This window comes from Coregonus clupeaformis, chromosome 12 (assembly GCF_020615455.1).
Source record: "Coregonus clupeaformis isolate EN_2021a chromosome 12, ASM2061545v1, whole genome shotgun sequence".
Taxonomy (NCBI): Eukaryota; Metazoa; Chordata; class Actinopteri; order Salmoniformes; family Salmonidae; genus Coregonus; species Coregonus clupeaformis.
The window spans coordinates 38153845-38168356 of record NC_059203.1 but is presented as its reverse complement, the minus strand read 5'-3'; the positions used below and the strand labels follow the sequence as shown (position 1 = coordinate 38168356).

Genomic DNA, 14512 nt, shown 5'->3' with positions numbered 1-14512 from the left:
CTACAGTATAAGGTGTGTGCGTGTGTGTGTGTGTGTGTGTGTGTGTGTGTGTGTGTGTGTGTGTGTGTGTGTGTGTGTGTGTGTGTGTGTGTGTGTGTGTGTGCATGTGTTGATTCCTGAATCTCTCATTGGAAAAATAAGTCTCATAGAAGTCTCATTCATGTTTACAAGGTTTCTTTATTATCATCAGTATGTAATGGCATCCAGATTGTCAGGTTATAATGGTTTTGAACAGGTAATAGCGAGCAGGTGTGTGGTTTTCTATCTTGTTAGGTAGAGTGGCAGCAAATCAAAGCTGTGCTGTGACACAGAGACACACACCACAGAGAAACAGAGAGGTACAGGCTACTGCCCATCACCGTGGCAATGCTGACAACACAGGAGAGGCCTAGGTAACATAGAACAGGACAGAGGTCAATAAGGTTGTCCCATAGAAATAGAATTGATAGAACAGATTGTTGCTTCGTGTTAACGTGTAAATTAGCTTATTATTCCAACAATGGCGTCAGTTTCTGTATGACGTATCCAATATGGCAGCTGAAATGGCAAGGGTATCTGTTTTATTCAATCTATTTCTATGCTCTGTGTATCTCTCTCTGTCTCCTTGCTGAAGATTTTAAACACACAGCCCTCTCAATTTTGGGGGGATCATGTAAAGAGGGGGCAGTTGGCAGAATTAAACTTGATTTCTTTATTTTCATGAAGAGGGAAATGTTTAACAGCTCAGAGAAAGCACTTCAGCTAAAAAATATATTCATAATGATAGAAATGGTGATAATAATATCCATAATGTTTCAGGTGAAAGAAAAAGGAAAAAATAAAATAAATTATCTGAATGACAATAAAAATAACAATAATAATAACAACAATAATAAACTGTTTCAAATTAAGCTTTTTAAACTTTTTTACTTTGCTTGTTTCTTTTTTTCTTTGTAATGTTCATGTAAAATAGTAGAAGTAATTGAGCAGAAATCCAGCATATATTTATTAAACGGTGTGAAGGGAATTGCTCTGTCTTCACCACCCAAGTATCTCACACATTTACAATATTCACATTCACTAGAGACCTGCTCAGCACATACAGTACCACTGCAGCAGGACGGGGGAGAAGTGGGAGGGGACGGTATTTGCATGGGGGTGGGTGTAGGTGTAGTCTATATCTGGTCTAAGCAGGTACCTAATAGAAAGGAAAATGACCCCCTACCCCCACCCATCAGTGGATGCTGTGGATTCTGCATGGTTCCCCAGACACCCTTGTACCCTTTACATCCTTTCTATTCATAGATTGCACCTCCGTCACACGTTGCCATTGTTATCAACAATCTACAGACGCCACAGCCATATTGATGCTCAAATGTAGAACAGGGGCTAATTCTTTTTTTGTCCAAATTACATCATAGGGGCTTGGGAATACAATGACATTGCTAAAGTATGCACATATTTAGTAGAAAACAACTTTGCCATCATCATCATGTTATCAAATGTACTTTAGACAGATGGCAATGTTGTCATTAGCTAGCAAAGTTTGTCAAAAATAGCTAGCAATGCTAACGTTAGCTAGATAAAATCTGGAGGTCTCCCCTCAATCTTAACTAGCTAGCTAGCGTTATACTGGATCTAAAGTCAATCTCACGACATCAAAATGATGACAGGTTTTCCTACTAATTATTTGCCTTCTTTAGAAATGTCATAGTGTTTTCAAGCCACAGTAATATACTTTAAACCGAATCTTCATCAACGCCCAATGAGGATGCATTGAGTATAATGCTCAGTTGGGCATCAGTCCTAAAATGAACGTTCAAAACAATATTGTGGCGCAATGTGAAACCCATGAATACAACAAGACACTCAACACAGACACACCAAATGCATGTCTTTCACATAGTATACATTGTCCTCAAGCAAGAGGCCTATCTGACCCTCAACCCCCATTAGAAAACTGAACAACCTTCACTTCCCCTGTGCCTCCCTGTCCTCCCCAGCTCAGCCCATGGCGGTGACCATGTTGGAGTGGTGGGGGTGGCCGAAGGATGGGTGTATGGGTGTGGGGGTGGGCAACATGTGTCCGGAGTGGCTGAAGGGTGGCAGGTGGCCCATGTGGGTCATGTGTCCGGCCAGGGAGGCAGCACTGAAAGGAGAGGACTTGTCGTGCATGCACTTGGACATCTCCTCGTAACCGTCGCCGCCCCGCCTGCCCTTCTTAGACTTGTTGGACATCTTACGGTTGCGTGTCTGGATGCCTTCCTTCTTCATTGTCAAAGGCCGGTTTACCTGTAGGGAGACGGGGTTGGAGGGAGAGATGAGTCACCGGGTTGGGATGGTGGTAAGGGTTTTTAATCAACTCAATATGTTTGAGCTTAATGGACTATGTGCAGAAATGACATACTGTATATTACCTGAAAACTATATGTTTGTCATGAGAACTCTAGACACACTAATTTGCCTATTTTTCTAAATAAATAAAATACTCTGAAAATAACATGCAGAAACGGTACGCAGCTTATTCCCTAAAACTAGGCCATATTCAATTTAATACATGGCAATACACCAAGGCTCAACATTCAACAGTTGTGCCTCATTTGAACAGACGCAGTTGTTCTGTCAGAATAACAGTCCCACCATTGTGAGTCTCAAGGGGATGACGCCTACCATGGAAACAATAAAGCACAAAGAAAGAAAACACCAACGGGGCCCAGTGTGTCTGAGGGGCCAAGCTATGCATCCCTCTCTCCCTCCCTCATTCCCTATCCCTCTTTCTTATCCCGTTCTAATCAATGCAACCTGTCCATATACTTGACCTGGCTGGCTGAGTGTGGGTAGGGCTGGCGGTCGGTCAGGCCAGGCGGTTAGCAGTGAAAGACTTACGTTGTGCAGCTTGTAGTACAGGCCGCAGGCGTTGCACACAGGGTCTCCATTGCCGTTGCGCCTCCACAGTGTGGTGGTGGTCGTCTGACAGTTAGCACAACAGGTGCCGGCTCGTCTGGCCGCAGACTGGATAGAAACATGAAGAAAGCCTTTATTAGACCACAACTGCACGGACACATAACACATGAAAGCCTAGGTTGGGAATTACTTTAGTGCTGGAAAGTGTGTAGATAGTATTTGCATATTGGCTGCCAGGAGCAGAGAGGACATGTAATATTCCATGCTGTTTTAGATTAAAGTTGTTCATTATAATTATAGATTTGCATATCATTGCTGTAATTTATTCATATTGCGTGACAGTTTGATAGTTTATTGCAATGCCATGAAATACTGAAGGAAGTATGCAATAAAAATGTATCAGGTCTTTACATTCCCAGACAGAATATTTATCAAATACACTGTCACGTTGTATAATGATTTGAAGACAGGCGCAGGAATACGTATTAGGGGTTTTATTTACTCCATCCAACACAAACACGTATATATATACAAAAGGGATGTAACCCAAACAAAGAGCGAGGTGTAACCTCTACACATTACACGGGACGAGACCCGTAAACAACAAGAGCATTATAACCGGTACTCACAAGACCAACGGACAGGGGACAATAATCGACAAGAACAACGGGGAACATTTACATTCTACATTTACATTTAAGTAATTTAGCAGACGCTCTTATCCAGAGCGACTTACAAATTGGTGCATTCAATTTAGGGATAGCCAGTGGGACAACCACTCCTTTAAAAAATATATGTTTTATTTAATTTGTAATTTGTTTTATAATAAATAAAATAAAAATAAAATGGGGGGGTGGGGGAGGGAGGGTAGAAGGATTACTGGTATACTATTCCAGGTATTCCTTAAAGAGGTAGGCACATATATACACATACTAATCAGGGGGAATGGGAACCAGGTGTGCGTAATGAGACAAGACAGTCCGGGGTTGGTGGTAATGATCCATGTCTGTGACGCCTTAGAAAGCCGGTGACGTAGACCTCCGGAACTTATGAACGGAATGAGCAGCAGTACCGGGGGATCCGTGACATACACCAAATAGTTGTATTGTTAATGTGTGAATTAATTGGTCTCTATTAACAATGAGTGTGCCGAGTACTCGGACAAAACGAGTATCTTAACAGATATGGATAATTTTCCGAATACGATAATAACAGGACTATTTTTTGTAATTATCCAGTTATTTTCAGCTGCCAGCACGCATTGGCTAGATAGTATTATAATACCATAATAAATCATGGGGTTACTATAAAAGTAATGCTGAATAGATCATATAAGAAAGTAATGGATTGTCTATATTTCTCCCAGCATGAGAAATCGTTTTCATTTCACAGACACAGTAGTGATGAACACTGACTATCAAAGGTCTTCCTCTCAGATGCAAAGCATTGCTATTGAATGGAGATTAGGTAGCGAGGGGTGATATAGGCCCTCCAGTGTCCGGGCTGCCTGCGATCCCCTGCTATTACAGATGGTTTCTTCACACTTAATAATATGAGACATTTACAAGTATACCCCTATAGCGAAATATGGTAATCTGAACCCTCAGTCAGAATAGTGCATGGCCCTACACACCTACATTTTAAAATGTTTAGTCATTTAGCAGACGCTCTTATCCAGAGCGACTTACAGTTAGTGAGTGCATACATTTTCATACTGCCCCCGGGAAACGCCCCAATTTGTGTAAACCAGGCCCTATATAAACAAATCTCCAAGTAAATAAGTCTAGGCTCGAGCCCTAACCTTGGCCCGACAGGCAGCAGGGCATAAATCCATTTACTTCACCTCCCCCCCGTGCGCCCTGCCTGCATCTCGATATCCCTCGCTTTTTTTCTCTGCACGTAACGGGGCCTGAAATGTTGTGCCAATCCACTTTACTGTATGCTGTGAGATGAGGACTGACCGGCTTGACCACTGCTATAGAAATTTAAGTGTAGTTAGCGCACCACGGACGGAAACATGCGCTGGCCCCGCTTCCTTATCCGTACCGGCAGATATCCGGATATAGGAAATAACTGGAAGGCCCCTGCGCGAGCACTGAAAACACGCGAGCTGAAAAATAGCTACAAAAGCAGTATGCTGTCGGCTGTCTCTATGCCGTCGGCTGAGACCTTGTGAAAACGAATGTCAATAGTCTGTATTGGCCTCAGCCATATTTTCTCGACCATTCTCTTATCAAGATGCTGACTTGTATGGGAAAAAAATCGAATGGATTTTTCAGACATTAGCACCAAAGGGAAAAGTATTACACGTTATTATGCTTTTCATGCACGTTTAGGCAATATTGATTGTGGTCCAGGGATATCCTTTGGACTTCTATTATTTGTCAAGGCACAAAGATTCATAGCCTAGGCCTATGGCGTTGCTGCTTACAATGTAAAGTAGCTCAAGTCACGATAGTGTTCAAATGTTTCAGATAGTATTCAAATGTCTCTAAATAGTCTCGTTGGTGATGCCTTTTGTATAGCCAGCATTGGCTGATTCAGATCTGTGCAGTCTCTATGCCGTCGGCTGAGACCTTGTGAAAACGTATGTAAATAGTCTGTATTGGCCTCAGCCATATTTTCTCGACCATTCTCTTATCAAGATGCTCACAGGATTATATGATCTTTAGGATGGTCCTTAAAAAAAACGTAGTCGACATGAAATACTCTATGTAGGCCTAAATAACCTATTTGTGTCTCAACCATAAATGCGTTTCAATGCTAGTATCCGTAGCCTTTGATTAAAATATGAATAATCCTATTATGCATCCTGAGACATTTGGGAACCAATTCATAAATCATTTGAATAGGCATACCCTAATTAGGCCTACATCCAATTTTCAAATATGAATTACCAGAAAATAAGCCATAGGTATTTCATTTCTATAGATGGATCTCCCACTGATAGGCTCAGTTCGTTTTACAGTAATTTCTCTAAAAATACTCTTGCGAAAATCAACCACGAGTTGCCAGAATAAATCAATTATCGAGAGGTTATGAGCCGAGTGAAATTATAGCTCAGTGAAATACTTTTATGGTTATTATTATTTGCTATTTTACATTATGTCTACCATTCTTCTTCTTCTTATGCTATTGATGTATTAGTCTACATGCAAATAGGTTTACGCCCGCTAACGGTAGCTGTGGGCTATTCAAAATGTTAGAAATACAGGAAATATTCAGATCATATCTTGAATCGAGTTATTTTGTCATTTATGCATATAATTTTTTTGTTCCTCATTTATCTTTCAACAGGCCATAGAGAAACGTATTTATTTGCTTTTTGTATTTGATGCAAATCCGACTGGCCATCACGCAATATAATATAATCTAAATCACATCTGATGTTCTGTTCTTATCTATATCTTCTGGTTTCTACATCTCATTGGGTCATCATATCAATTCCCTCCATCGCAGAGTTTCATATATGTGCCATCTTCATTGCGCATATGTTACTGTTGAGACCAAGTGCTTTAAAGTCTGATTAGCTCAGGGCTATAGATACTGTAACATGTAAATAATATATTTTAATTTTAACCCCAACAAATGAAGAAAACAATTGCAATCAATGGAGTCACCAGCACATTAAGTCTAAGATGACTGTTTTCAGTAATTACAACATTTACATAGTCCATTGAACTGCTGTCTGACTGGGCTATATCAGTCTGGATCTGACCTGGCTGCTGAACTCAGAGGAAAACACAACATTGATGTTGAAATGAGTTCATGATGAGAAGTACACAATGTGACATCAGCCAAGCAGCCAAGCAGGCCCAGTCCAGCATTTGCCAGAAAGACAAGTGTGTTACAAGTGTGTTGCAAACAAGTCACATATATTCACTCACAGAGAAAAGAAACACATAGGTCTATAATGTTTCCTTTTTATTACCTAATACAGTATGTGTGACTGGTATAAGGGCAGAAAGTGACTGAATAACACAAGGTGTGTGGTGCACCAGTCGCCCACACAGCCTCCACAGCAGACAGCAACAGTGAGCTGTATAGTGAGGGATGATATAGAGGCCTGCACTGGCCCTGGTATCAGTGACAGTATCAGAAGTAGCAACAATAACGATAGCAGAAACAACACAGTTAGCTGCACTCAGCTAACAGCCTGTGTACAGGAGCACAGGGGTGAGTGGGAAACACAATTCCCGGAAACTGATTGGGAAAATATAACTTTCCTGGAATTGTGGCCCTCCTCGTCCGTCTCCTCCACCTTGTGCTCTTATTTGCCTCTGCACTCCATGCTCTCTCTGTGTGTGTATGTGTGCGCGTGTGTGTGTGTGTGGGGGGGGGGGGGTTCCGTGGTACTCACCAGTCTACGTTTGGGCTTGATGAGGGGTCGGTTTTGACCGTTCATCTTGTGGTACAGGCCGCAGGCGTTACACAAGTAGTGGCCCGTACCATCCCTTCGCCACAGCGGGGTAGAGGTGGCTCCACAGTTGACACACTCACGCCCCTCTGAGCAGCATGCAGGTGGAGGGAGAGCACAGGGACATTTATAAAATTAACCTGTCAACTCTGGCACATTTATCATACACAAAAACTCTGTAACCTGTAGCAGTGAAATATACAATTTAGAAAAATGTAATGTAAGTTTGTCTGGAAAGCTATGCCAGGACTGCATATTTTTAGGTGCACCGAAGCATGGGAAAAGTTTTGAGAATTCATTTTTAGTTTCTAAGTTATACTCTCTAGTTCTGTTCTTGAATTCATATGTATATGAGAAAGCTGAGTGATTTTGGTTTGAAGTTTGTGTGAGAGAGAGAAAGTGTGTGTTTAACCCTCTGCAGACTCTTGGAATAACAACATGAAAATGCTGTGGCCAGGCTTTGTTCTGTTTGATCTGGTTAAGTTCCTCCCTGTCCGTTTTGGGTCAGCTGGGACCCAGGTATGTTTCAGACAGGGGCACCCGTACACCCACAATGAAATGCAGACTATCTCTCACGTTTCTGTTCATTTTGCTGTGATTGCAATCAATGTTCCCACTAAACTGTGCCATGCAGAAGAAATATCAGCACGCACAGAGAAGCACAAGATTGAACTTCACTCAACTTTCTAGAGTTTTCCCCTTGAATTAACTCTATCAACGTTTCGCTCTACTGTGGGAATTGTGCTCGATTCAACACAATATTAGCCACTTCCAATGTAACATACTGAAACAAAATGAACTATGCAATACATTTTCTTGTAGGCAGAGCGCATTGGAGTAGGATTCTACTGCATTGACAAGCACGACTCAGGCCCATACTCTACACCAGGACTGCCCAACCCTGTTCCTGGAGAGCTACCGTCCTGTAGGTTTTTGCTCCAATCCTAATCTAGCACACCTGATTCTAATAATTAGCAGGTTGATAAGATGAATCAGGTTAGTTTCAACTGGGGTTGGAGTGAAAACCTACAGGAGGGTAGCTCTCCAGGAACAGGGTTGGGCAAACCTGCTCTACACAGACCGGTGCACCATAACTAATCAGAGCTGCAGTAGACATATATATGCGAATAGCCATTGCCATATATGGATCTGTGCCATTCACTTTGAACTGAACTGCATGAGTGCTGCATAAGTGGTCACAAGTAGATGCAAGAGCTGTGTTGTATTTTGAGTGGTCTTGAAGGTTGAATAAGCTCTGCAATACATAGAGGGTAGCATAATTTGTCTGATTCTCTGTAATAATGGTATTGGAATAAAAATGAATGTTATTTTGTAAAGTGGTTTCTTGCATCAAACAACACAATATTTTCAGTCACCTCCATGTCTAAAGGACAAGTGGATAAACAGGTTAATGTCAAACCCTGCATGTTTTTTTCAAAAGTCTCATTAAATGTAGGCCTACATTGAACAACACACATTTGCTGCTACTGTAGGCTGAATGATAGAACAGCTATTTCCATGTTAAAATGTTATGGGATGCATTTTTCTCCATTGTTTTTGATGGTAGGCCACTCTGGTAGGCCTACATTATGATCAAATAGCCACAGTAGCTTACTTGGCCACTGTTAAAACTGTAACTTAAAGTGGGTACAGCCTCAGTGTTCACAGTAAACGCACGGCAGAAGTTGCACAGAATTTTCACAATGTTCAACTTTGCACTCAGCAGACTTGAAATTTGCTCAGAGCTGGAATAAAATGGAGGGAACATTGATTGCAATGATTTTCCTCCCCGTATATACAGTAGGGTAAAAATCAACCTTTAGTAGATGACCGTGTGTGTGTGTGTGTGTGTTTGTGTGTGTGTGTGTGTGTGTGTGTGTGTGTGTGTGTGTGTGTGTGTGTGTGTGTGTGTGTGTGTGTGTGTGTGTGTGTGTGTGTGTGTGTGTGTGTGTGTGCATGTAGATGTGGCAAAGATGGTCTGATAATCAACATCTCCCTGTTCCTCTCTCAGCCTCATCAGCTCATCTTTATATAGGCTAAATAATGGCCTGCTCTGAATCACTTTAAATCGGAATTCTTAGGAAAGGTGACCATTCCTTATTCAAAGTAACCTAACCACAGTGCAAAGAAAGGTAGCCATTTTTACATGTTTGTGCTGCTTATAATGTGGATCATATTGTCAGTCTAGATTAGTAGAGGTAATACTAGCGTGCTTGTGGGCCTTTGCCTCTGTTGGTGTCTCCAGATAATGCTGAGTATGGACAGCCAGAGAAGGAGTGAGAGAAAAAAGGGGGAGACTGAGAGGAGAGAGAGGAAGGGGGCCTGGATTAGGGTTAGTCAAACAGGAAGTGCCTCTAAGGTATGCATGATCAGGGCCTTCACCATAATAGTGTGACGCTATAGCGTTCTATGGTCCTGCAAGGCACCAGTACTGGACATCCCTACAGAGAAAGGCTCCTAGAAACAGGACAGACTATTCCTGCATGATGTCAGGGAGAGCCCCTAACACATCAATCTATCAGGATCTATCAGGAAGGAGGATTCACTACCAAACACCTAGCTGGGTCTTCCTGATGGAAGTTGTGCCTTTGTCTGAGAATGACCATAATACCACAGTGACAGATGTTTTTATTTGTATTTTTAAGAATACTCTTGGTGTTTATGTTGAGACATTTAATCCCTATTTCTGAAATGTGGTGAATTCATTTTTTTGTTGCCGCTTTCTTTCTCTAACAAATTAATACTGGTGCTCAGTATAAGAGAGACAGTTTATAAGATAGGGGGCTGCTTGAAGGCAATCAGCTCAGCCTGATTGCCAAATGTAAGTCTTGACAATGTTATATTATATAACAAAGAAATGGCTAATTGTAAATACTGAGGTTTTTGGCTATATGCGCAAGCAGATCTTCTTTTCACATCTAGTTCGCCATTCTCAAGGGCGAGCCAGCTCGAGCGTAATTGAGTCGCGGTTTACAAAAGAGGATAATAAACGTGTCAGCCAAAGCGCGCCCGCGCGCAGCCAAACGACAGGTCTTGGTTGTGTGCGGTGCGTGAGGCGTGGCAGTATGCTTTACCTGTCCCTTCCAACCAAATAGGCTTAAGCAATTTATTCGCCTAGGCCCTTCATTACTCAGACCTGGGACACTGGGAAAGTTGTGTCTTCACAGCTTACAATAAGAAGGGTTTCTTATCATTATTAGACGAAGCCTATCATTATAATTATACTACATATGTGGATATTACCGATTTGTATTGTTAAAAAATATGCAGATTTGATATGATCAATTGGCCTAATAAAGAGGAAACGGTAGGCCTATAGGGAGTAGGCCTACTGTTTAAAAACGTGACTGCATAAATAAGGCCAGACAAAATCGACGAAGAGGACACTGTATATCATAACCTCAAACCACATCTTATTGGTGTATCTGTCCCCCCTATAACAAATGAACAGTTATTGATAGACTTTTTATATATAAATAGTCTATTATAGTTAACTATAATATCTGCTTTTGTCCTCATGGGGATGAAAAGATTGAAATACCATTCTTCATCCATAGGCTATGTAAAGCAATTCACATACAGGATTACTATTATGTGGATATGTGACACTGCTTTATGTGTATGTGTGTAGGGGCCTACAGTTTCCTACTGGTTCTTTGAAGCGGATTGTGTTTACTTTTGGATACAAAAAAAACCGGTGTGTGTGAAAATAGCTATGAAAGGAGTTGCTGACAACATGCACCCAGATAAGATGTAACCTCATCCCAATTATCCCTGCACACCCCACGTCGAGGCTTATTGTAATGAATTGTCACCCTTTTCTAAGGACGTTAATGGAAAGTTTGCTAACCAAGTAAATCAAATTGCATTAAACTGGAGGTTTTGAAAATGCCAAAGACGTTTCATTCAGAATATTTGTCACAAATGACCAGTCTTATAGAACAGCATATTTGGGAAAATGTTCTCATGCATGTTCAATAAACATAGGCATTAATATATCAATTATTATATAAAATAATATATTAATTCTAGGCTAGCTATTATATATGTATTTTTATAGGCTAATATATATTTATACCTACATAAGTAGCTTTGGTCTAAAAATTGCCGAAGTTTCTGTTTTTAGTTTAAACTGTGTTCTAGTTTGCTATCAGTGGCAATCATTCGATACACTTTCTCCTTAATATAAACATGGCATAGGACAAATATTTCATATTATTCTTGTTTTAACATATGCTATTTGTTTTTAACTCAATTATGGGTTTAGATACAACAAACCTGTGATAACGCTAAAATATAAATATACCTAGCCTATAAGCCTAGTCAAACAACGTAATTTCGGTGTGTTCTGTCATAATAATAATGATAATAATAATGATGATAATAATAACAATAATAACAATAATCATAATCATAATCATAATCACAATCATATTCATAATAATAATAATAATAATATTAATATAAAGTATTGCCATCGTCATTAGGCTATGTCATCATCCTTTTGTTCTGTAGTACAAACATTTGAAATGCCACATTTTCGAGTTGAGAGGAGACTCACCTGAGCACGACCGAGTTTTACTTTTACATTTCGGGGTGAAGCAGGAGGATGATCCTCCGAGTAGGCTGCCAGGGTGGAAGAGACTGCCCCCGTAGTCATGCGCTGCCGGGAGAGAGTACGTGGGGTAGGTCGGTATGGGGTGGTGCGTGGAGGGGGTCTGGGCGCTCATTGAGGTCAGGCTGCTCCGGAGAGGACTCGAACCCTCCATCTTCATGCCGTCAGAAAGGGACATGTGGTACTTGATAGACTCCTTCTCGTCCATTCTCGGGGTAGAGGACAAGGGAGAGGTGGCCCCGGGGTCTGGGGAGACATCTTTCGGCGGGGTAGGGGGGAAACTGTAGAGATGTGGACTCGAATGGGATGCGGGCGTTAACGAGGAGGCCGAGGCGGTGCTGGCGTTGCTGCTGCAGGGATATAGGCCGCCCGGAGCCCCGGAGCCTGAGGAATGCAGCCCGGTCTTGCTGAAGTGACTGACCGCCCATGCGTTGTGATGGTGGGCCGCTGAGAGGGCTGCTTTGCCGGGCTCTAGCCATGAAATTCCCGGGCTATGGATGAGATGTGGCCGGCAGACCTGACCCCCAGCGAGGCGAGCTGGAAGAAGAGTTGAAAAATATGTTTTTAGATGGAATACATAGGCCTACACAAACAGACTAATTATATGGTTATTACAACTGTCATTGCCCTGTTGATTATGTGATGTCATAGGATTAGAGAAAGTTGGGACACCAGTCATTCACCTGTTGATGCACAGTGACAATAATCCCTCATTGTGCGTAAAAGGTATTATTCGATTCGTGAGGGGCACAAAATACACAGTTTGCAGGTATTCAGACAAAAACAGAGAAACGATAACCCCAGAAATGTTTTTTTTTTTTTTTTTTATGATAAAAAAAGATATCTGGATATCTGGTCTAGTAAGTGCATTGGAACATGCAGGACCTCTTTTGCAGAAGAAGCCTTTAATAATGTTTTATTGATTTGAGAAAAATAGGCTCTAATCCGCTCTGACAATTTTGACGAAAATATTAAATGAATATAGGCCCACAATAATTCCTGCTTTATCCTGAAATGTAAGTTACTTAGCAAAGTGAATTTGAGGTCTTACCGTGAGCTTGGCTGTAGGACACTCTGGCCCGCGCATGAGCTGAGTTGTGGTAGTACGGGTTTCCCTGCGAGTCAAGATGGTTAAAGAAAACATCCACCTCGTCCGGGGGCAGAAGTTGTGCGGTGGGCTCCATGTAGTTGTGCGAAAGGCCAGGGTGGTGCGAGTCCGGGTGTTGGCCGTTCAGCACGGCATGGTGGTGCATCCACCGAGGCGGATCAGCCCCTACATCCATGTCTGTATGGGTCTCTCCGTGTGGGGCAAACAGGGTGAAAAGAGAAGAGGAGCCTCTCTAGGGAGAGGACAGTGTGTTCCTGAACCGTCCTCTCTCCGCTTTATCTTTCATAAAACGCGTCTCCCTCTCCTGATAAAAATGTCCTCCTATTGTAGAAAACAAAACATAAATTTGTTAAGAATTTGCGTTAGTCAATCTCCAATACGTCGGTCCTAACTCATATTCCGATGAGCTCCTCTTGTCACTCCTTCTTCAACAGGCATCAAGTCGTGTTTAACACTGGACTCCTAACTGTAATACAACCAAAAATAGGATGTTAATATTTCAGAGGCATTTACAAGGTGTTGCGTGGTTATCTCTGTGTGGCCGTCCAGTCCTAAGAGAAGAACTCCGGAAGGCTGCTCCTTTTTAGGTGCGTTTTGTAAGTGATGCGTGTGAATATCCAACATAAGATAAAGACATCGAGTCACTCGTCCCCAACCACTCCCATTCCGAGGAACCTGAAATCACCGAGCCATCCTCACCGTTACGCGCGCAGATTAGTAGGCTGTACTTTTGAACCCATGCCTACCCGTCATAGGCTAGCTAGTAAACTAATAGTCGTCAGTAGCCCACTCAGAACAAACAGTTAACATTCTTACAGAGTTAGAAGTCATATATTTTCACACACAACTAGGAAAATAAATAATATAGATTTCATGCAAATACCTTGTCTGTCTCAGGTTTGGTTATTCCGTTTTCAAGTCCCTTGAGAGAATTTTCCTTCAGTTAGCAAATGTATTTTCCTTTCCTGTATTGACTCAACTTCTCCAGAATATCTTTGGTCTGTTTTCCTTGGTTTTGGTGCAGGGTTATCGGCTGGGTAAACTCCGTTGGAGACGGATAGGGCTTTAGCAACATGCAGCTGAAATAACTGTCAGCACTGGCGCCAGTGAATTCCATATCATGTGCGCAGGGGCAGGGTCTTAGATTTAGCGTTGACACCGCGACATCCAATTGGATTCTGCCTTCGCCGATTCCATGCCATTCACCCTCTCCAGCCCAAGCACCAGCGAGCAAACAGCCATGGCCCCTGTAGTGTAGGCCTTACTGGTCTCATCCCACTGATCCCAGGACGTATTAATCAACAGGGTCACCTTATTAAAGATGCAGCCTCGGGCCACCGCCCACACCAATGCTTTCTCAACCACGGGAGAAATGTATTTGTTGATGCCAAGTGTAATGATGCCAAGTATGAAAAATGTATGCACTCACTAACTGTAAGTCGCTCTGGATAAGAGCGTCTGCTAAATGACTAAAATGTAAATGTAAATG

At 42.0% G+C, this 14512-nt stretch overlaps 1 protein-coding gene across 2 annotated transcripts; it reads right to left on the bottom strand.

Moving 5' to 3' along the window:
- Positions 1-157: 157 nt before the first annotated feature.
- On the bottom strand, positions 158-14251 carry LOC121577596 (GATA-binding factor 2). Of its 2 annotated transcripts, none has more exons than XM_041891328.2 (6): positions 13907-14251; positions 12967-13344; positions 11862-12452; positions 7244-7401; positions 2866-2991; positions 158-2271 (listed from the first exon to the last, which is right to left on the bottom strand). In XM_041891328.2, exons 2-6 carry the CDS (start codon positions 13196-13198, stop codon positions 1984-1986), a joined length of 1395 nt encoding a protein of 464 aa, XP_041747262.1. In that variant the 5' UTR covers positions 13199-13344; positions 13907-14251; the 3' UTR covers positions 158-1983. The 2 variants fall into 2 exon arrangements, with proteins under 2 accessions (XP_041747262.1, XP_041747264.1); XM_041891330.2 differs by having other exon boundaries at positions 7244-7389.
- Between the last annotated feature and the right edge of the window lie 261 nt (positions 14252-14512).

Excerpts from the sequence above, each read along its gene's own strand:
- LOC121577596 (XM_041891328.2), bottom strand. The coding sequence starts at position 13,198 with ATGGATGTAGGGGCTGATCCGCCTCGGTGGATGCACCACCATGCCGTG. Across the intron at positions 12,453-12,966 it reads GTCCTACAGCCAAGCTCACG|CTCGCCTCGCTGGGGGTCAG; the intron begins GTAAGACCTCAA and ends CTCTTCTTCCAG. Across the intron at positions 7,402-11,861 it reads TAAAACTCGGTCGTGCTCAG|CATGCTGCTCAGAGGGGCGT; the intron begins GTGAGTCTCCTC and ends TCCCTCCACCTG.